Source organism: Melopsittacus undulatus, chromosome 2 (assembly GCF_012275295.1).
Source record: "Melopsittacus undulatus isolate bMelUnd1 chromosome 2, bMelUnd1.mat.Z, whole genome shotgun sequence".
In the NCBI taxonomy this organism is placed as follows: Eukaryota; Metazoa; Chordata; class Aves; order Psittaciformes; family Psittaculidae; genus Melopsittacus; species Melopsittacus undulatus.
The window spans coordinates 13,589,727-13,612,728 of NC_047528.1; the positions used below are offsets into that span (position 1 = coordinate 13,589,727).

Genomic DNA, 23,002 nt, shown 5'->3' on the forward strand with positions numbered 1-23,002 from the left:
ACTATGAGGTCAAAACTTACTGATTTTGGAGAAGGTCTGAAGCAGGGAAGCACAGCCCTGCCACGTGAAGAGGAAGGGAATCAGCTCTTCTACCCATTCTCATTGAGACTTTGGACTGTCATGCCCTAGAGAAGGCTAGTTTGTCTGAATTTAGCACTGAAACAATTATACTTTTGTTTTATTTGTATTATATTAAATCACATCTTCAGGGGCTCTTCAGGCAGGTATTATTACAGGATTGGTAAACCCTTTCTCAAAGCAAGGACATCAGTTAAGGTGCCAAGTGTACCAGGTTTGCTGGTGCCTTTTGCCAAAGCTGAACTCTTTCAGGTGCCAAACACCTGGACTTGTTTACAGCCTAAAGTGAAAACAGCCCATGTTTTCAGAGGAGGCTTCTTTCCCCATCCTATTCGTGGCATGCCGTGTTTCAAAGGTCATCTTCCTCCTTATATATCTACAGTTCTCGTTCACTCTCTTTGTTTTTGCCTCCCACCTCTTAGCCTGATTTCCTGCCTCACCTTCCTGCCTAGAATGGCTGATATTCTGAGTAAAGTTATTTTTCCATGCTGTGGGGCATAATGAATATACCCAGCTATTTTACCTTTAGTAAAATTACTTACTTATCTTTAAAGAGCATTATTTCTCCACAGAAAGTGGTGCCAGCATCAAAACTTAAATCAGGGACACAGGTGTTTGGCAGTGCAGGATCTGTTGACTCAGTTGAGTCTTTTACCTCAGTAGTGTCACACATCTTTATGATTCTAGAAGAAGGAAGTGATGTTGAAGCCTATAGGACTTGATAAATTTTCCTGAGTCACCTTTCTCTCTAATGAAAAGGCCATTAGAAGCCATCAAAACCATCTAGAAAGCTGTTGAAGAAATTTGTATTTTTTCTGATTTGTAGCCTTCTCAAATAAGTCCTTTTGCTACTTTGCCAACCCTTCTCAGTTTTCTTGATACTGTACACCGTTGCCCTCAAAAGATCAATCACCTCCTCAAGCATTTTTCAATCACCTAGAATATGCTGTATGAAGAAAATTTTGTAACTGCAGATTTCTTCTTTGATTTCATCCTTTGAGTTGACTTCATCCAGAAGTAGTGCAACATATAATGACAATCTCTCGTTTTGGATTAAAGAAGTGAGTGTGAAAATTGCTGTTCTCCTTCTTTCAACCTTTGTAACTACTTGGATAATCCCATAATATTGACTTTATCTTTCCTTCTTCCAGGAAGAAAGCTTCTGTGCTGCAAACCTGCAGCTTCAGCTTGTGCTGCTGATGAGCAGTGCTTAACTTGGTGCTTTCGGCAGCTTCCTGGCTGTGCTGCAAACCCTCAGACCTGGCTGCGCAAACCTAGGCTCAGAAATACCATACTGCAGACGAAAAGTGTGTCCTACTTCTAGCATTTATATAACAGTCATGCTTTTCCAGCATGGCAATGCTGGTTCACTGATGGGGCTCCTCTTGTCCCAGTCGGCTTGCACAAGGTCACCTTGGTCTCCAATGCTGAGTATTCAGAGCCTCCTGGCAGTTTAATTCTTCATTTTCTCTCTTTGTCAGTGCTGTCTGAGTAGAGTCTTTCTTCATATGCAAAACCTACCCATCAAGGTCTTGAATCCAAGGCACAGAGAACATCATTAGACATATATATCCAAATTTCCTCTGCAATCATAGCAACTGCCTTGCAAATCAGGACAGGAAGAGACAATTGAGATCTCTGTCCCCACATCTCCAAAGACTTCTGTGTAAAACACTTATTTGCCTTTCCAAAAAGCGACATATAACAGCTGCTTCTAATGGGAATAGGATTAGACCAATCTTTGAGCTGCAGAGCAAATGCTTGTGGCTGAGCTGTTGGATGTCCAGGTCTGGCCCCATTGCTTTGCTGTAGCATTTAGAAGTGCCCAGTATATGTGACTGAAGGTCCAGGAGAGCACATGCTCCCTGGACTCTTTTTTGCTTCTTGGGCCGCTGGCATTTTTGTGCTAATATGTACTGTTACAAGCTAACACAGCTAATAATCTGTAAGAATCCTGTTAAACTGTCAGTGAAGTCATTAAGACATTTTTGTCTGAGTTTTCATATGCAAGAGATTGAGTTTGGACAACAGCTGTGCAGTCAAAAATTTCAGACCTAACAGACTTTTGTGTCTCTATTTTTGCATGACTGGTTTCAGACTCCAGGGAAAGTTCATATTCGTAGAGAATGAGCACTTGAAGTTATGTTTATGGGCAAATTTCCCCTGCTGGTATCCAAGAGACCTCTAACTCCAAAAATCATTTATGAGTTATAACAAAATCATGGTTACAAGAAATCTCTTGACCACTAAGTGTAGACAGGCAGCTCCAGCACTTCTGTTTCCAAACCCATCTGAATTACATATTATTATATCATTTGCCAGCAATTTAATTTCTTTTCCTAAACCAAGGGTAATGTTCTTTCAGTGCTAAAGTTTAAAACATGAACAAAACAGAAATACAGATGAAAAATCCATGGTTAACATATCTCACTAGTCCCCTTATCCATGCTGTGTTTTCCATTTATGGTCCACGTTGTAGACCAAAACACAGGACACATTTTAGATTCTCCTTTACATCCAAGTAAATATAATTTATTTTTCACATGCTAGCAGCTTAAGCTAATTAATACAGGAGGTGGTGAGAGTATTTTTATTGATCTGTTTTCTTGGGGTCATAACTAAAAAACAGTATCAACCTTATATAAAAAAAATAAGTTAATATAACTGCCAAGGTGAGTCACTGTAACATTGTCAATGTTCTGCATCACCATTGCTGAAATGTTCTTTCTGATTCCTTCTTAACCACTTTCAAGTCTCAGCAAACAACCTGAAAGAGCCTAAAGGCCTGATTTCTGAAGGCAAGCTTCATGTACAAGAAAGTATTTAGTTAGGATGTCAGTGCATAAGTGCTTTCAAAATCAGAGGGAATTAACTATATTATTTATGTACAAGCAGTACTCACAAGCACCCTGCCTAACCCTGAGGGCATCTAAAGTCCTTGGATGGAAGTTTCTTCTGGACAAGCTGTGTAACAGCACAAGTATTGAGAAACATACTGGAAGATGCTGGGGCAGCACCAGATTTCCTGTGTCTCTGCCCTGCCTGGACTGCTGCCAGGTGAGCTCACCCACTTGAGAGTCCATGACTTCACCATGGTGTACCACTGCCCCTGTGGCAATGCTGAGCTGTTAAGTCCCTACCTGGCTGTTAAGCCCTGCTGAGATTCATGACTTCCTTTCTCACTTAGGTTGGTTTTACCCCTTGCTTTAGCAGTGCTTAGTGCATATCTAGCAAGGTATAAAGCATACATGAGAAGCAGAGTATGGCAGAGAAAAAGTTTTCCAAAATCAGACATGGCAGCATCTCAGCAGCCTGTCCTTGGTCTCATCTACTACAGTGGTATAGTGGGTCTGTGGGTACACACATGGCTTGCTCTGGCCCTGATGGAATAAGCAACCGATACTAGCAGGTGTTTTAGCCAGCTGTCTGAGGGACCTGCCCTGTGAAGAAGACCAGGAGCAATTCTCACCTCTGCCTAACAGGGTTTGAGATGTGGCAGCTGGGAGACTCTTCATCAGCCATTCCCATCCTTTCTTGCTGCCTTTGCCAATTCTTCTACATAAAGAGGAATAGTGAGGAGCTGACTTCCTTGTAAATCACAGCGTCAGAGCAGTGTTGTGAGAGATGGAATTAAATCCTTTCAAAGAGAGGATGGACTTCATTTAAAGTTTCTTACAGCCCAAGTGGTGTTTAAGTCATTGAGCTATTGCCTTATGAGGGACACCCAAATGAGTTGGATAGAAGAAGGGTACGTGCTTTTGTCTGTGTCTCACCAAATTTCCTCTGGAGGATTTGTAGTAATTACTTGTGTAGTTACATTAAAATCCTGGGTTGTTTTTCATACCACTTCAGTTTGTTTGCTCTGGGAAGTGGTTCTTGTCAGTGTTTTTTGTCTAGCATTGCAAGCTGGACTGTCAGCCCTCACTCTGTTCCCAAGGCACATGGTCACAGCTCAGCATGGATCATCTCCTAACTCCCTGGGACCCCATGACTGTATCTCAATCACTTCCCACTCTGCTTGAATGCTGTCTCGATCCTCAAACTGGACACCTACTCTTCACTCTGGTTGCTCATGACCTGTTGCACTGACTGCCCACCACCAACGCCCACAGTGGCTCTGGAACACAGGTCCTCTCAGCCTACTACCATGTTGCCCATCTACCAGCAGGCACCCAGCCCCATCCCTGCCCTGACCCCACTATCCATGTGCTCTGGGGTCACAGAAGGTGAGGCCATAGCCACCAGTCTCTCCACAGCCCTTCCCACACTGTTGTATAGTATCTCTTCCTACCTCTTCTACCTCTCCTGCATTGCTTCTGGGTGTCCTTATTTCCCCCCTCTGTCCACCAGGGCATTTCTTATTGCCTGTAGAAACTGCTCACCTGCTTTTGCTTTTCTCTAACTTTCCCCCTACAGACAACAAGCCCTGCTAAAATGGGTGGTGGGGTCCTGGAACAATTCAGGCTTCTGTGTGGTTATGTCAGATGCCTCGTCTCCAGCAGGCTGAACCAGACACAAAAACACTGCTGTACTCAGGCAAAATACTTTATTACTCAAAAACAACTTGATGAATAAATAGTTGGAAAACACAATAAATTAAAACTGTACATTAAGTTTTACATTTTCAAGGTTTTTAAATTAGAATTATCAAAGGCCATCAGACTCAGATGCACAGTAACAGCTGAATGATGTTGTTTATAACCATGGAAAACCATATGTGGTACAAATACAGCCCTGCATCATCACTTGGTATTTCTAGCAATTAAACCAGCTGTTACTTTTCATTATACGGATGAGTTTCTTGTTCTTGATGTCAACCTCATACTGTTTTGATCCGTGGAAAAAGTAGAAATGTCCTAGAATTGGAAGGATAAAATATTAACAAATTAGTATTTCCTTTTTGTGTACCTTTGATATACATTTGCTATTTTCTTGAGCAATTAAAAAAAATATCAGAGCAAACATTTCATATATATGTATGTATTTGAAACATACACTTTTTTTTTGCTTTGGTTGGTGGTCTTTTTTGTTTTGAATTACATTTTAATTTATTTACCATTTTTCTGCAGGGCAGCATCAACTCTGTGGCCAATTCCTTGGAAGTCAGCTGCTATTTTTCTTGGATATCCCCTTTCCATTGATTGGGTATTTTCATTGAAACTAAATAAAAATTGCATCAAAACAAAAAACAAGCATGTGATATTCAATATTGAAATCAGCTGGATTTTTTACTAAATAAGGCTACTCTCAGCTGAAAATCCATAACTGCGAGCCTCCATGATCTCACAGAACTGTATAAATCCTGTCTGTGTGAATATTTATATCTTCAGTGGCCTATGCAAGGCTGTTTTCATAACATCAGAGTAAATAGTTTACTTACATTCCTCGAGACTGATAATAAGGCTTGACGGGGTTTATACTGACCAATAAACTTAAATAACTGTTCAGAGTATTTTAATTTTACAACATTCAATCTATGAGGTGACACCATGAGAGGAATGTAAACTTCTGGTGTGATAATACTCTTTCAAGATAATACTAGAGATTAATAGAACCAACACATCTGCTTAGCTGAACTGTTTATTAAAAAGGAAAGGTTTTAATCTCCTTCTATAACTTTCTTGGTAGATTTGTCATTTATAAATTTTAGAGAGTGCTTTTGGCCCCTTTAAAGCCACTGAATGAATACATGACAGGATGACGAAGTCTACTTACATTATCTTTTAAAATAAGTTCATGTAGTACTGTTTCCTGATGAGTAAACAAAGCTCATTTGTTTGTTAATCACAGACTAGTAAGAGCAAATGGATGTTGTTTTTATCATCCCAGGTGTTACAGACTTTGTTGCATGAAAAGACATGAATTTCAGCTTTATTCTGGCTGAGAAGGCTGGCAACGAAAGGCCATGAAATTAAGTACAAATACTAATACAGCTTGATATTTTAAAAATCTATGTTGATAATCTGCTGTACAATAGAGGAATGAGCCTTACCTCCAGTACTTGTTGCCTATAAAGAAATAGGTTTTCTTGTTATTGTGATCATGAACAGCTGCATCAATTTTTCCAATGCTGCTGGGGAAGCCCAGGTTCTGAATAGGCCTGGGGAAGCCTGGCTCTATGCTATAGCCACTGACAGCCCAGTACTGGTCATCTGCAGGAAAATCAGGAAAAGTTAGCATGGATTCCTGAGAAAGCTGAGCTCCTTTTCATCAAAGCAGCAGGGATTTTGTGTGGTAAAAGACACTAAATAGCATAGATATCCAGCTGAGAACATTACCCTCTGGAGCACACAGACATTTTAATATTTCAGAGCTGTTAGATTTTCCACTTTTCATAGTCATATACTCAATAGTTAGAACTTAACATATTTTCTAGCTGTGTCTTTAAAACCTTTAAAAAGTTTTAAAATCACTTAATTGATTGTCTCAGCTGTGACCTCTCTCACTGATATATTTTGCAGGGCTGTTGTGAAGCAGCACTAGTTAATGACAGAAACAGCATTTTCTAAATGTAAATGGATTTAAAAAACACTAAGAATATCATCTATTAGTATTAGCACTAGCGTTAGAATTAATGTAATGTTATGTTGCTGCCAATATTATTACATAGCATTAGTGGTACTGCTATAAGCTTATTCGTTCATAAAAAGGACTAATGGAAACGTAAGAGAAATACCTTTAAAAAATATCACTCGATCCCTCTTGTCAACCTCATAAGCAGCATCAAAGCCAGCTTCCAGTGATGGCCAGAATGAGGAGATGGTGTCGTGCTCAATGCTTGAGAAATACGGACTTTTACGCCAAACATAGCTGATAGAAACGAAAATAGCAGGGTTTCATTGTCTTAGCCCAGAAATGGACTTTAAATCTACTGTTGTGAGCGCTGGAGTCAGTCTTCTCTAGGAGGCAGATATATCACCCCTTTTGGGATACAGTGCTTTACTTTGACTTGCCCTCTCATAGATATTTACCCTTACTGCAGGTTGATCTGGGGTCACAAAACAGCTGAAGTTAGAAGGGAACTCTGGAGGTCATCTATTCTAACTCCATGGCTCAACCAGAGGTCCCTAGAGCTAGTGGCCTGGTACATCTCTTCACTGGCACCCTGATGGATTACCCAAGACAACATATGTTGTCTATGGTATTGTTGACAATTACAGCTTTCTCTTCACCATGTCACATGCAGATAGGCACAGCTGTGTTCTTAATTTCAGTTTGGCTACACATATTCATTAAATATTCTTAAGAAACATGTTAAAGCCCATTTTAAGGAGGAATTACTCCTTCCTCCCCTTCCCTGAAAATCATACAGTTTTTAACTTACAATGCTTCATCATGTGTTTTAGAAGGGAAATCAGACCTACATCATCAAAGGAAACTTGTTCAGTTAAAACACAGTTACCAGCTCAAGAAGTGGGTGAAATCCTGGCCTGACATGCTGTTCTCCCTCCGCAGGGTGGATGTGCTCAGCCAACAACCTGCTATAGTGTCCAGTGTAGGAGTGTGGCCAAAACATGGGCACCTCTAGCAGCAGAAGGTCCCTACAGACAATACTGAGCAGTGGTCCAGTGCAAACCCCTAGGTCAGAGTGCCACCAAAAGTCTGACATGTTCCATAGCTCCCTGACCCTCACATGGGATGTTGTAGTAAGGGCAGTGCTGCATGCAAAGGAGCTGCAGGCTCAGGAGTGACACTGGGATTATTCAGCCTTGCACAATTTTAACAGACATGGGTGATGATGTATGATGGCTTAAAACATTTTACTCACCTGTCAGTAACCATATTACTCACCTGGCCTGGCTGGGCTAGAAAAATTTTGCAAAGCTGCTTTAATACTTTCAGAAAGAAATATCTTCCTTTATTGCCAAGGGAATATAAATTCATTGAACTGAACATTATGCTTTGCCTTTGTGAATCTCACAAAAATGTGCTGCTAGAAATGAAAGCACCCACCTGTCTTTGAAGAATAGTATTTCCCCACGGAGAGTGGTGATAGCATCAAAAGTCAAATGAGGGTCACAGTCCTCTGGTCTTGTGGGGGGTTTGGAGGGTGTCATTTCTGTTGGCTCTTCCCGAGGTAACATTTCAGTTGGTCCTTCTGCAGGTGTCATTTCAGTTGGTTCTTGTGGGGGAAAAGCTTTCGTCGGAAGTGCAGATTTCCTGGGGGGTCCTTTGGGAAAGAAATAAGTGTAGAATTGGAAGGTGAGTTAGAGTTTCATGTTGCAGAGCTTCAGGATGTGCCTTATGGAGCCAAATGCATAGGTTTCTTAAGGTTAGAATTCATATAGCAAATTAACACCAGAAAAAGTTCATGGGCAATTTCATCTGTGATGCTGACTGTTAAAATGGTCTCTGGCATTGTTTTGCCTTGACAAGTTATTAAACTGTATGTGCTCAGGAGCTAAGGTAGAGCAAAGACCATTTCCAAAAGGCATGTGAACACCCTTTTGTGGAAGATGAGTTTAATTCTACAGACATAGGCTGGTATTATTGTAGAAAGGCTCTTTTATCTTTTGACTCCCTGTCATGGATACAGCCCACAGATTCTATTTTGCAGACGTAGGCTCTTAGCCACAAAGAAATCAAGACATTTGCCCCAAAATATCATAAAATTAAACCTCAGTATCCTTCCAGTAGGAAGTTCAATACATTTCAGTTGTTCAGTAAAATTCATTAGAAATGTTTACTCATCATCCACCAAAAAATGATGTATCTTTCTTACCATAGAGAGCCTGAATGCCATCAATATCATCCTGAGGAAGCCTGTAGTTCCTTGTATCCCTGGCCATATATATAGGATACATCAAAGCACCAAAGACATTGGAATGACCAAGACCTAGTGAGTGACCCAACTCATGAGCAGCAACAAGAAATAAGTTGTACCCTAAAAAAAAAATCCAGCACAAAATAAAAATAAATTCTCCTGCATAATAGCGGAATACATCCTCTCATGCATGATATATTGTTCACAATCTTAATGAAACAGCAAAATCTAGTAACTAATTCACAAAAACCAGTAGCATGTAATATCATCCCTGGACATTGCTCGAAAACCAGAACACTTCACTGTTTTATTTAATTGTGTTTATCAACTCAAGATTGTTTTTTCCTTTGCAAAAGTTAAAGTTTTACACAACTTTAAATAATAAGGAAAAAAAAGGAGATCTCAGCTTTTAAAGTTATTACCTGAGGGTGAAAATCTCCTGACTTACAATGTCATGATTACCTAACATAGCAGTTTCATGCTAATCTTGTTTCCTTCAATGGAGCTGTAATTGCAGTCTGTGCATTAACTTCAGGGGACTGGTCTGACTGCAGCCAAGGTCGAAATAAATTGCACTGGCATTTTACATCTCCATAAGTACTGGAACTACTACCATGGGTTCTGTGACTTTACAATGTCTTCAAGACATGCCATATACTAAAACCCAGACAATTTAAGGTTACTTACCACTATAGGTAGTAAATTTGGTCCAGTTTTCATCTTCGTCAAAGTGGGCATCTCCTCCTATGCCACTGCCGGGGGGGTAGGCATGAGCCAGAGTTCCTCCTGGACCATCAAAGGAATAGAAGTCACCATGAACTAAAAATAAAGGAGGGAAAAGGTGATGCTTTTCATTATACCTGTAAGAAAAAGTGAAAAATGCTTATGCACAGGCAAAAGAGTTCTCTTACATCCAGATGCAAAGGAGATCATTATATCTGCTTGACCATTGTAGACCCTGGTGAATCTCAAAGGTGTCACACTGCTCCAGAGCTGGAAAGCTTTTGCAATTGCTTCCTCTACATCTTCTTGTAGCATGTCGGGAGTGTAGTTCAAAATCCTGTGAAATAAGGAGAAAGGAATTGAAAGCAACCATATCACATGTGGCTGGGGCACAAAGTATCAAGGTCAAATATTTTAATCAGTGGCTATTATAATTTGTGTGTCTCAAATTGTTTATTTTCAATTATTTGCTTACATACCAGAAGTTTTCAGTTTTCTTTCATGTCTTTCAGAAATACTAACATGTGCTCTCAGTTATAACCTTTCTATGCACTGAGTATATTATTTAGTAGGCTGTTAACTAAGTAATGTAAACTTCTATTTTGGTGTTTTCATCACTGTTTGGAAGCCTAAAGAAAAGGAAACAGTCCTCACATTCATGGCCATTTCATTCTGAATGGGGCTTTTATATGGAGAAATACAGGAATAAACAATAAAGAACCTGTTGGCATAATTTCTGCCACAAAGCAGAAAGCGTTCATAAAGTTTTTCAGTGCTGTACAGCCAAACATGCTTTAATGTGTGTTACCGATAAGTCACATCTTCTTTCTTCCACCTAGGGCTCTGTGGGAAGGTGCTGTATGAACGGACATCCGGTATTCCACATCTAGGCTGCTTCATGATGTCCACTGTCTTACGGTTCAGCTCCCCCGTCACCTCTAGCCCAAAGAATGACTGCATTTCTCGGATTTTGTCAGCCATGTGATTGAAGTCCTTTGCTTTAAAGAGAGAACTTTTCTCTTCCTTAAAATCATAAAAATTTTCCAGGTATTTCTGATGGGAAGGAAAAATCAACAGCTAAGAACATAAATGTTTCTTTTCAAATGCAGAGATTTGTTAATAAAATATTCTACATTAACACATCACTGTGTTCATTTTCACAATAAATTATTTTTTAAGTTCTGCCTGTAGTCCTTACCTTGGCAAACTGCATATCTTCATTTTCCTTTTCTGGACCCACTGGGAAAGCACAAGAACATGCAACATATAGTAACCCAAGGAAAGAAAGGATCTTTGTCTTCATCTTTGCCTTCTTGTCCTATCAGCCCTTGCAAGAAGACCTCTCAATCTCTGCCTTCTGTCCAAGACTTGCCAGTGTTTCTCTATTTATACCAATTGTGTGCTTGCTAAAGCCAAAAACTGCATGACTCAGTTTATAACATCCTCTGATTTCCCACAGGAACCCAGAAAACAAATTTGGTTTTAGAAGCAAGTTAACACATGACACTTTACCTTGCCCGAAAACCCCTGATTTCGCAATCATATTATTGGACAGTATTTTTTTTTCTTCATTCCTGAACTGGACCAGTTTAGGTCAAAAACCACCTAATTTTTCAGAGGTGCTAAAGAAAGCCGACTCTTTGTGAGGGATATCAATGTGTAATGTCTTATAGCATGTGATAAGAGACCCCCAGAAACTGCCCCTCACTTTTCTCAGTGAGGATCTCAGCCTGACAGGGATGAACCCCTTCCTTTAGCCCATCTTGTTCCTGATAATTTTAGTGACATAGCTGATTGTACAAACTCACCTCTTTTCTTGAATCTGATATCCCAGGATGGCTACGAACCATCGCCTGTGCTGCTACCTTGCCCATGTAATCACATATCTATGGGTGCACCCCCTTATTGCCCCACACCACAATGTAAAGGTCTCAGTAGAGTACCCCAGATCATATATCCTGGTCTGCATGGCCTATCATCCAAGGGAGTTTTCACAACTAAAGAAGAAATGGCAGAAATTGCCCTAGAGGACTACAGGCACTTCAGGGGTGTGGAGGTCTTCAGAAGAACTTTTTAATACATGACTCCAGAGTCAGATGGAAGTTGATGTGCATATGGAGCTGTAGATTCCAAGTTCCCCACTTTACCATGAGCTCAATTTTCAGTTACTATGTCATTTTCTGAATGTGGTGTATTATACTTACTGCAGGGGATGCAGAACCACTGTCAAGCCAGTTGCTTGTTATTTCTGAAACATCCACCTTTCGAAACAGAATTGTCCTGTGTTGACCTAGTCCCAAATGAAAGTTCAAAAAGAGAAATATGAGCTAAAAATACCCTACTTCTTTTTGAACATGTGAAAAAGAAGGGGGAAAAATAACACTTTTCCAGTGAGAGCAAACATATTGGAAGCTTAAAAAAAACAACCCTAGCACCACAGCAGCTGAGCTCTGCATTCTGTGAGGTAGCCTGTGAGGGGAAGATGGATGGCCTCCTTCCAAAGGAAACTGGAGTTGAACTGCCCAGTTGGACTGGGGTCACACTGCATGCCTGACCCGGGTCAGAGCCCAGGTTCCTGAGCCACTGAGGTAAGTGACACAGATGTTTATGTCTAAGGCTGCAGCAGGAGGATGGTGGCTTTGCCAATAGCTCACTGCTGCTGTAATGGTATGCTTCTGCTCCCCCCATACTGGCCAGCACCTCTGCTGTTTCTCCATGCCCTTCTGATATCAAATGTGCCCTCAGTGAACTGATTCAGAGGGCTGAAGCTACAGGAAGAATGCCCAGAAAAATAAACCAAACCCCACCAATGTTAGTTTTCTGCACAGGTTAGCAATGCACTGGCTCCTTAAGGGGTAAGAAGAGCACCTGAGCTGGTATGAAGGAAGGGTGGGATATCACAGATAGGAATGGGGATGCAGGGAGGCAGCCAGGAATCATAGAATCATAGAATAGTTAGGATTGGAAAGGACCTTAAGATTATCTAGTTCCAACCCCCCTGCCATGGGCAGGGACACCTCACACTAAACCACATCACCCAACCCATTCCAGTACCTCACCACCCTAACAGTAAAGAATTTCTTCCTTAGATCCAGTCTAAACCTCCGCTGTTTAAGTTTCAACCCGTTACCCCTTGTCCTGTCACTACAGTCCCTAATGAATAGTCCATCCCCAGCATCCCTGTAGGCCCCCTTCAGATACTGGAAGGCTGCTATGAGGTCTCCATGCAGCCTTCTCTTCTCCAGGCTGAACAGAATCACAGAATCACAGAATCCCAAGGGTTGGAAGGGACCTCAAAAGATCATCTAGTCCAACCCCCCTGCAAGAGCAGGGTAACCTAGAGTACATCACACAGGAACTTGTCCAGGCGGGTCTTGAATATCTCCAACGTAGAAGACTCCACAACCTCCCTGGGCAACCTCTTCCAGTGTCTGTCACTCTCACAGTAAAGAAGTGCTTCCTGATGTTAACGTGGAACCTCCTATGCTCCAGTTTACACCCATTGTCCCTTGTCCTACCACTGGAACAGCCCCAACTTTCTCAGCCTGTCTTCCTACAGGAGGTGCTCTAGTCCCCTGATCATCCTCGTGGCCTCCTCTGGACTTGTTCCAACAGTTCCATGCCCTTTTTATGTTGAGGACACCACTAGAACCTCTGCTGGTCACAGCACCCCAAACTTCATTTGTATGGTATGGTGTCTGCATTTCTGCAATGAAATTCAGACACAAAGCAGGGCCATTTTAAATTCTGTGTTTGTAACTCTGCATCTAGCAGCAGCAATTAGCATATGTCACTTATCCTCTGCTTTCAGTTAAATGTTTTGTAAACACCCTGCTTGCTGTGTCCAGGGGATCTGGGCCAAAGCAGTCAGAATGGTGAGATGCAACACAACCAGTTGGCAAACATGCTAGCAAGCCCTTCTTAATGTTGAAGGAGCTATTATTTCTCACTGATGTTTGCATGGATGACAATAGGTATGTTACAGTTCCTTCAAAGCTGCTGGCTTCCCCTTCCAGAATCCATTGCCTTCATTCTTGATCTGACATTTATGGAGTGGCTGGTGAGTGCTGGGATGGGGAGCTGGGTCTTGCCTTGTGAATGTGTTCGGCAGCACAAGTGGGGAAAAATCACAGCTGAGGCAGCCTGCATGCCCTGGGATGTGTGAGCAAATGTGCTTTTCCCTTGCATGACGATCTAAGAGACGACTTGCCTTCTTGAGCTGACCCCAAAGACATTAACAGCTTTTAGAGTTAAAAATAATATGGGTAGTGAGTCCTAGGTTTAGACTGGCTGGATGGCCACACGCAAAGAGTTGTGGTCAATGGCTCAATGTCCGGCTGGAGACCAGTAATGAGTGGTGTCTCTCAGGAATTGGTGTTGGGACCGGTCTTTTTCAGCATCTTTGTCAGTGACATGGACAGTGGGATTGAGTGCACCCTCAGCAAGTTTGTCAATGACACCAAGCTGTGTGGTTCTGCTGACACGCTGGAGGGAAGGAATGCCATCCGGAGGGACCTTGACACACTTCTGAGGTGCGCTGATGCCAACCTCATGAAGTTTAACCATGACAAGTGTAAGGTCCTACACCTGGGTGGGAGCAATCCCAGGCATAGCTACAGGATGGGCAAAAAGGAAATTCAGGGCAGCCCTGCAGAGAAGGACTTGGGGGTGTTGGTCGATGAGAAAATGAACATGAGGCAGCTTCAGTGTGTGCTTACAGACCGGAAAGCCAACCATATTCTGGGCTGCACCAAAAGGAGCGTGACCAGCAGGTCAAAGGAGGTGATCCTGCCCCTCTACTCTGCTCTCGTCAGACCTCACCTGGAGTATTGTGTGCAGTTCTGGTGTCCTCAACATAAAAAGGACATGGAAGTGTTAGAACAAGTCCAGAAGAGGCCATGAGGATGATCAGGGGACTGGAGCACCTCCCATATGAAGACAGGCTGAGAAAGTTGGGGCTGTTCAGCCTGGAGAAGAGAAGGCTGCGTGGAGACCTCATAGCAGCCTTCCAGTATCTGAAGGGGGCCTACAGGGATGCTGGGGATGGACTGTTCATTAGGGACTGTAGTGATAGGAGAAGGGGTAACAGCTTCAAACTTAAACAGCGGAGGTTTAGATTGGATATAAGGGAGAAGACTTTTACTGTTAGGGTGTTGAGGCACTGGAATGGGCTGCCCAGGGAAGCTGTGAATGCTCCCTGCCTGATGGAGTTCAAGGCCTCATTGGACAGAGGCTTGAGTGACATGATTTAGTGTGAGGTGTCCCTGCCCATGGCAGGGGGGTTGGAACTAGATGATCTTAAGGTCCTTTCCAATCCTAACTATTCTATGGTTCTATGATTCTACAAGATGCAAGCAGAAACTGTATTGTTGCTTTAATCAGAAGGCTTGAAATGCTTGAAAATTACCTTGTCAGTGGACACCTTGAAGATGTATTGGCAAAGGCACAGATCTGATTTAAATGAGTTGAACTGATCTGAAGGGATGACTTCACATGGCACTTTTGTCTTATCTATAGGTCTAGTGGTCTGTGAGTTCTGCTTCAAGAGTGCCCAAAACCACCCAATTTTTGACAAGGCTGAGCAGGTGCCTGTTTCATGCCTAGGTAACCCCAGTGAGATGATAAGCTTCTCATCTGTCCTGGGGCACTGCTTCACTCTGTGCCCTAACGTCACTGCTGCCCTCCAGCTGGCTTGCAGACCGCACAGACTGCAGCCATGACTCTTGACAGCTTATACATAAGCAAAGCAGCTAGAATGGATTCAGGAATACTGCTAATTTCTTCCCTCAGCTCATCAGCACTCAGACTCATACGTCCCATATCACTGGTAAGTGCCTTAATCACCTCAGTCAGGGACAAGAGTGGGTGCTTTCCCAGGAAGACCCCTGCAGTAAAACATAGTATCCTACTGAAAGCCTGCCAACATCCAGACTAATACTTTACCACAGAACTGTTTGTCCTCTGACAGTGTAATTCTTATTATCCCGTGGAATCTAGCCCAGATGCCAGGCTTTTTAGCAGATTTGTGAAAGTCCTACCTGGGAGTTTTGCCATTTCTTATTTTTATATGGTTGAAATTCCAACCAGAAATGTCATGCTGGTTCTGTTTGTTCTGTTTGGCAGTTTTTACTTATGGAAAGAAGTAGTGGAAGGATACTTAACATAGTCATCTAAACAATTGCCATTAACTGCATAAACAATTGCAAATGAAGTCAAAGGAAGCCTCAGCTAAATAAACATACACACACTATGATTTTACCTCCTAAATTTACAGAAGGATCTGTGGATGATTTCTTTCCCACCTTCTCTTCCCTCATTCTATTTATAAGTTCTCCCTCTCTGCCCAGCATGTGCCAAAGAACCAGGATGGAGTATGAAGGTCTTGGACTGTTGTGGTTTAAAATATCCAGACATGGAAGAAGCTGCTGGATTTTTCCATGTGAATGGGATTGGAATATAAAGTTATACAAGCAGGTTCTGGGACCTGAGGAACAATAACAGAATATGAATAGACACAAGCCCTTTACATTGTTACATGAGCCAGTCTGCTAGCTATCAGCTAGATAATAGCAAAGACATGGCTGGGGGAGGTGAGCAAGCAGAAAATTTGCCACATTTTACAAAATAAAAAAGCTCTGCTATTAAATTTAGGTAAACCAGATATTTACTGAAAATGAAACACTTTCAATCTATCTCTGGGAGACAGTATTTTGAGAGTATTGAAACTGAGCCTGAGATAAGTACTGACATGGATTCCACAATTTTGCCTGTATCTCCATATTCTTTCCTTCATCAGTGGGATCTCTTCATTCTAGTTTTATAACAGAGAGCTGCTTCTAATAATTATGGTAGTAGTTTTTTTGCTTCATTTGAGCATTTTGTCCAGGTTCCATTGAAACTGAGAGATGGTGTGTGGAAACAGCCTCAATGGCTGTTTTTAATTCAACAGAAATTCAGATTTTTTTGATGTCTGTATTCTCTCCTTGAGTATTATCAACAATAACAAGCTGAAATCACTTCCGTACTTGTATTTAGTGTGTAAACAAGTTTCCTAAGTTGCATGTCATTTCCTTTCAGCAGTGTCTGACTTAGTAGCTTCTCACGAAGGCATGGTCACAAAGCAATTGCAGTCCATTGGTGTTATAACATCTGTCAGTGACCAAGAGACAAGTCAGAATCCAATGCCCAAGAATTCTGAGGTTTGCAGGAATTAAGCTGGAACACCAAATTTTGAGATTTTGGCACCCTACAGATGACCGCTTATTTCACCAGTGGTCATAATTTATCAGGGCCATACTCTGAATTTATACATGGCCCTGAGCAATGGTGAGGCAGGAAGCAGTGTGGTTGTGAGACACAATGAATTCACTGTTTCCTCTTTCCCATCCTGGTCTCTACTAGATTCAGACTATGTTACTGTCCCATCACACCAAACCACTGAAGAAACTGAAATGTGGGCATAATCCCACCTTCACTTGTGAAAGGGAATGCTCAGTAAAATATTGCCTCCCTCTCTCTTCCTATACACCACTTTAGTGTTCAAGAACCTAAACCCACACAATTCTTACTCTGTTATAAAGGGTATCAACAAGCTTCCAGATCTCTGGGTTGATAGTTAAGGTTACCATCATTTAACTTCGAGAAGATTTACTGTAGTTTCTTGGGTTTGTAGGGCAGAAAACATGCCCACAGAAAATTCTGTCCCATGTGCACTTGGTCAACCCATCTCTTAACAACTGCTTAAGTCTCTGACTTAGCTACTTTCATAAACCCTATTTTTAGCAAGTTATATATTAACATATGAATTTGATCGCAATGCTTTGGACTGAGTAATTTTGAAGATATTTGCCATTTTCTGGAATATTGCAAATATTAAATTCATACTCAATTTATATAAAAATTGCTTTGAGCATATGATTCTTGTAGTTAACAGAGAAACGTATGATCAAGAATACAGACTCAGGCCAAAAGCAAAGAGATGAAAAGACATTATTAATATGTCACATTCTGGCAGTGGCTTCCTCCAGTCCTCCAGCTCACCCTAGCTGCCTGCACAGAGGTTACTGTCCTCTCAGGACATAAAGCTGAGGTATTCAAATGAATTCATGTTAGCCCACCCAAAATAAGTTGAACTATTAAACCTTCATAAATTTAATTTTTTAGTCAAATTCAAGTGATCGGTGACATGGTTTAGTGTGAGATGTTTCTGACCATGGCAGGGGGATTGGAACTTGATGATCTTAAGGTCCTTTCCAACCATACCTATTCTATGATACTATGATCTGAGGGAAACATATCCAGGAGGCATGAGCTCTGCTGTAAAGCAGAGGGAAGGACTGGTGAGCAGCCATTATTTCAGCTGGCACTGCTGGGGATGGCACAAGAGCCAAGCTTATATGTGCAGTCATGCGCAAGGACAGAGATTAGGTCACAGATGTTAAATTGAATTATTTTTTCATGCTTGCAATATTCTCAAGAAATTGGATTCACATGGCTTGGTTGGAAATGATTACCCAGTGCCCTCCAGCTAATTAAAAAAGCACAGGGCAGGCCTACCAGGATGTTGCTTCACTGTAGTTTTGTAAGACTTGATCACAGTCTTTTCTCTCAAAATCCCTTAGGATAATGTTTCACATGGTGAGGATATAGTAAACTGTTCCCAGAGGTATGTGAAGTAGTTCAGGTGAATGTGAACAGAAGGAAATGCTGTGGGTTGTCATCAAGTTTGAGGAATGAATAGGCTGCTGTGTAATTTGTAATGATTGATTTTTCCTTAGATCATGGATTTACAAGACACATAAACCTTGCCAATGCCTTCTCTCCTTTCTGTAAACACCCCATCATAAAACCATTATAATCTCCAGATCACACATGAAGTTCTTGCTGTGGAAGACACTTCACCCAGTGCACTATGTATTCTCTCAGTAGCTATGTAGTACAACCTAAAGAATACTTACACAATGCCTTTCAAAGACAAGTTGAAAACTAAATCACATAACTGTGTTGAATACCAAACCCCACAGCATCAGCAGACACACAGTTATGGCACATCATGATCTCCCTCCCAGTCACTAATCTATCTATTGTCCACAGGTCAAAATTTGTCTTTCTTTTTCTTAGAGAGGTAACAAGACAATTTTTTATTTTCCATGGGAAATTTTGGTTAGCCTTACCTGTCTCTTAGTAATAGCATCTCAGCCCCATATATGCCAACTATCTTTTCCTATAGGCATTAATTGATACACCTGTAATTAAACCCTAAGCAAATACCCTCATATTATATTTGACTCTGAAGCTGTCTGCTTCTCTTTTACTATTCGTTAACATGAGAATTTAACTAATAATAGAGCTTCTTTATCTATGCTATTTAGCAAATGGATACATACATTAAAAATAATAATCAGGTACAATTCAATTAGTATTAAAAATATGAAAATACCACAGGAAATAGACTGTGAATATTTTTGTATATTTTGTGTATTTTTTTTTATCTTATAGTGTTTCTTGAAGTGGTCACTGACCTTTGGACTTGCACTGGAAAATATAGGGTCAGAATTGCCTCCGGTGACGCTGGAATATCCCTTGAAACAGGTATTCTCAAACGAGACACCATTGGGGTAAGGAATTTGTCTTTGCTACATTCAAATTTTATTATGTTAGAGCCAAGATGCTGTATAAAATGTATCACTGGTTCATCCCTTTAACCTGTGTGCCATATATCCTCTGCTCATGCTACCTGAAAACGTAAATAATATCAATTGTGTGTCTTCCTTTATATTATGGAAAAAAATAAAGGTGAGGAAAACCCCCGATTTGTCCAAATAATGGTTCATCCCAATGCATCTGAAACCAGCTTCTAATAAAACATCTAGCAATTACATTCATGACTTTTTTCTTCTGAAAACATTTATTGTGTATTGTTTGTTCCCAAGTCCTGCCAAGAAAGAACTTCTTTTCTACTTTGATGAATATTTGAGAACATATTCACACATTTCTGTGGGACAAATTAAGAAAAGTTTAACTGACATCAAAGACCGATCGTTTTATGTAAAGTGAGTGAGAATCTGGTCTGAATTCCGTGTGGTGTTAATAAGAATTTCACAGGTAGAAGACTTAAAAAAAAATCCCCTAAGTTTCACTGTTGCAATAATGGTTCAAACATGATTGAATTTTAATAAAAATTGCATTTAGGAAGATAGTGAAATAAATTTCTACCCACTTGAGAAATTCCGTATAACGTGAATTAGTCACTGAATATGTTTTAGAAGTAACCAGTCATTATTTCTCAAACACAGTATGCTTGGCAACTCCTTGTTTTCTTTCCTCCACATGCAAGTTTCTCTTTCCTTTAGAAAATACACTAGTCAAATATAAAATTTCCCAGTGTATTTTAGCTCTTCCAAACTTCTACACCGCCTATTACTTCATATATTTAGAAAACAGTTTCCTGCTCAAAGCTGACAAATAAAGGGAAAGAGCTTATTTGCAATAAAGTTTTAAGCCACATGAAACTGAGAGAGTGTTGAATGCAAAGAACACTGAAACATTTGAGGTTAGTGTTTCTTGTGAACTTGGTAAGTTTTGATTTCTGGTTTTACACATTATTTTTCTCTTTTTTTCTTTTTTTTCTTTTTTTTTTCTTTTTTTTTTTAACGCTATCAGAATTAAGGCATGAAGTCCAAATAACTACATATTGCTTGTAAAACACATTTTGCATTTAGCAGAAAAGCATATTAAATTTCTGGTTTTCTCTAAAAACACAGTATGTAAAAGAGTAACTAACGTTCAGCTAAGTGCACAGAAATTGTGAGACCTTGCCATTAAACATACAGCGGTGCCACAGACAGTGCATGCATCCACCCATGCTGTTTGCCTATGAAACTACCTCATACACAAGCAATACAGTGAATGTGAGCACAGGCATATAGATGGGTAGCTATGATGAAAGAATAAATATGAAACTCTAGTGCTTCTCTGTTACAGGCTCCTTTTCCTGCATCTGAATAAGAGAAATTCCCGCTATCAACGCAGCCTGGGAGATGAGATGAACGGGTTGAGAGCAGCCCTGAGGAGAAGGAGAGGTACTGGCGGATGAAAGATTGGACGTGAGCCAGCAGCATGCACTTACAGCCCAGAAAGCCAATCCTTTCTTAGGTTGCATCAAAAGAAGCGTGGCCCGTAGGCTGAGGGAAGTGATTTCCCACCTCTACTCTGCTCTAATTATATCCCACCTGGAATACCACATCCAGCTCTAGAGTCCTCAGCACAGGAAAGATGTGGACCTGTTGGATAGGGTCCAGAGGAGGGCCATAAAAGTTATCAGAGAGTTGGAATACTTCTTCTATGAGGAAAGGCTGAGAGAGTTGGGAGTGTTCAGCCTGGAGAAGAGAAAGCTCTATGAAGACCTCAGGGCAGCCTTTCAGTACTTAGAAGGCGCCTGTAAGAAAGACAGGAACATTTTAACAGGGTCTATTGTGATAGGACAAGGGATAATAGTTTCAAACTAAAAGAGGAAAGAATTTTTTTACAGTGAGGGTGGTAAAACACTGACATGGATTGTCCAGAAAGGTGATAGATGTTCCATTCCTGGAAACATTCAAGGTCAGGCTGATGGGGCTCTCAGCACAAACTGTTCAGTGTTTCTCTGATTATTCAGAACTTGTCAGATGGTGGGAGAGTATGGTCACAGAAGATGCATATTTCCTGTACCATGGTTTTGTGCTGATTTCCCATCAGAGTCTATATGAGAGTCCGGAGATGGAGCATGAGGAGAGAGAGGTCTTTTTCTTATGAAGTGTGGCACCTTTTATTTGCTTACCAAGAAGTTTCCTTCCTTCCTCTTTGTTCATTAATTCTTGAATTTCTTTCCTTCTCACACTGCTTTCCTTATCTCCAGGTCTCTATTTTGTGAGGAGGTTTTAAATGCTTTCCTCTGGGCTATTATTTTCAACTTCAGACTCAACCAGTGAAGGTCTCTGGAGAATTATGAGATACATTCCCTTATGTGTCTTGTGTGCAATTTACAGAAGACTTGATCTGGTCAATTAAAGTAGCAATGTTTGTTATTGGCACAAAAATAATAACAAAAAGAAAAGTCAAAACATACTGATTGCTGTTAATCAAAGAATAATGCTGAAAGTGCAATGGGATTCTCCCCACCCTATAACATCTTGTCTCCATGGCAATATATATCAATTTCTCTGAACAGTTTTCTAGAAAAAAATATTCTCCAGTGCAACTATTGCTACCATACTACAGTTGTGAAATTAAGCAGAATGTGCCTATACATCTCATTTCCTCCCAGTAGGTATTGCAGGGAAGGAACATCTAACCTAAACTGTATTGTTAGAAAATTATTTTGACTAAGTATTCCATATCAGTTTAATTGAAGCAAATTCTTCCTTAAGAGCATTGGTATGATGAATGACTCAGGTGCTTACAAGTTATTTAGCAGAATGATTGAATTATTAATATCTGCTTGGGGCTCTCTTCTTGAGCAAAGACTACTGGAAAGAGTTTGCATGTTGCTGCAACAGTCACGTACCCGCTCCCACTGCTGGCAGAACTATTCTGATGGGGAATGAACAAATGCCCAGAAGACAGAAGTCTATGGGAATGAGGAAACACAACTAGGACAAGAATATTCTGAAAATCATGTGCTTCAGTGAATGCCTAAGCACTGGTCTTTCCCAAGGAGTAGGTAAGGCCATTAATTGTTCTGAGAATTTCCTTGAGAAAATACATTCAGTAACAGCACTGAGTGTATTACCTGGACTATATATTACCAAGGCACTCTACATTTTTAAATAATGATGCTGGTATCAATGCAGGTGAGGTAACATAGGTCATGCTACAAGCTACATTGCGTGTCATGTAGCTAAACTCTGCAGCCACAGGGTGAGAGTGATGGCAGCCTCCTGGTGACACCTACTCAGGTAAATAAGAAAGAGCACACAGTGGTCCTGGAAAGCATGTGTGCCTCGTGACCTCCTGCAGCCAAGCTTTCTTGCCCTTCCTGCTGCAAAACAGACACCTTCATTGATGGGGGCAACTGGAGTGCCTGCTTGCACTCTGAGGCATTGCCTGCAGTTTGCTAACTGGCATTGGGAATGGGCAGAAAACTGAATAGCACTGTCAATCACTCAACACTGCTGAAGCCCTGTGCCTATCAGCTCAGCAGCATATTGACTGTCACAGGTAATATTTCTCCCATGAGCCATAGTAGCTGCCAGAGCTGGGGACAAATTAAGTTGGTAAAAGGCTTTCCCTCCATTCCCCCGTGCTGTGCTGGAGGCCTTGCATTTCGGTCCCCATCCCAGGAGCATAGCTTGATCACTGAGTGAATGCCACCCCATGTGGTCTCATTGCACTTGGCAGAGATACCACTGCCTTTTTCCCCAGTCCCTGCCAGAACATAGGAGGTAGACCTAGATGCTA

At 41.1% G+C, this 23,002-nt stretch overlaps 1 protein-coding gene across 1 annotated transcript; it reads right to left on the reverse strand.

Annotated features, from left to right (window-relative positions):
* Window positions 1-4,610: 4,610 nt before the first annotated feature.
* LOC101880819 (stromelysin-1) lies at window positions 4,611-10,912 on the reverse strand. The gene is made up of 10 exons (XM_005149721.3): window positions 10,764-10,912; window positions 10,374-10,618; window positions 9,754-9,902; window positions 9,530-9,661; window positions 8,801-8,962; window positions 8,032-8,248; window positions 6,755-6,888; window positions 6,071-6,230; window positions 5,135-5,238; window positions 4,611-4,934 (listed from the first exon to the last, which is right to left on the reverse strand). Exons 1-10 carry the CDS (start codon window positions 10,866-10,868, stop codon window positions 4,834-4,836), a joined length of 1,509 nt encoding a protein of 502 aa, XP_005149778.2. The 5' UTR covers window positions 10,869-10,912; the 3' UTR covers window positions 4,611-4,833.
* Window positions 10,913-23,002: the final 12,090 nt, after the last annotated feature.

What these genes read in the sequence shown, in the direction of transcription:
- LOC101880819 (XM_005149721.3), bottom strand. Translation starts at nt 10,868, where the DNA reads ATGAAGACAAAGATCCTTTCTTTCCTTGGGTTACTATATGTTGCATGT. An exon ending in AAAGAAGATGTGACTTATCG is followed by an intron (nt 9,903 to 10,373) that starts GTAACACACATT and finishes CTTATTTCACAG; the next exon opens with GATTTTGAACTACACTCCCG. An exon ending in CAAATTTACTACCTATAGTG is followed by an intron (nt 8,963 to 9,529) that starts GTAAGTAACCTT and finishes TTTTTTTTTTAG; the next exon opens with GGTACAACTTATTTCTTGTT.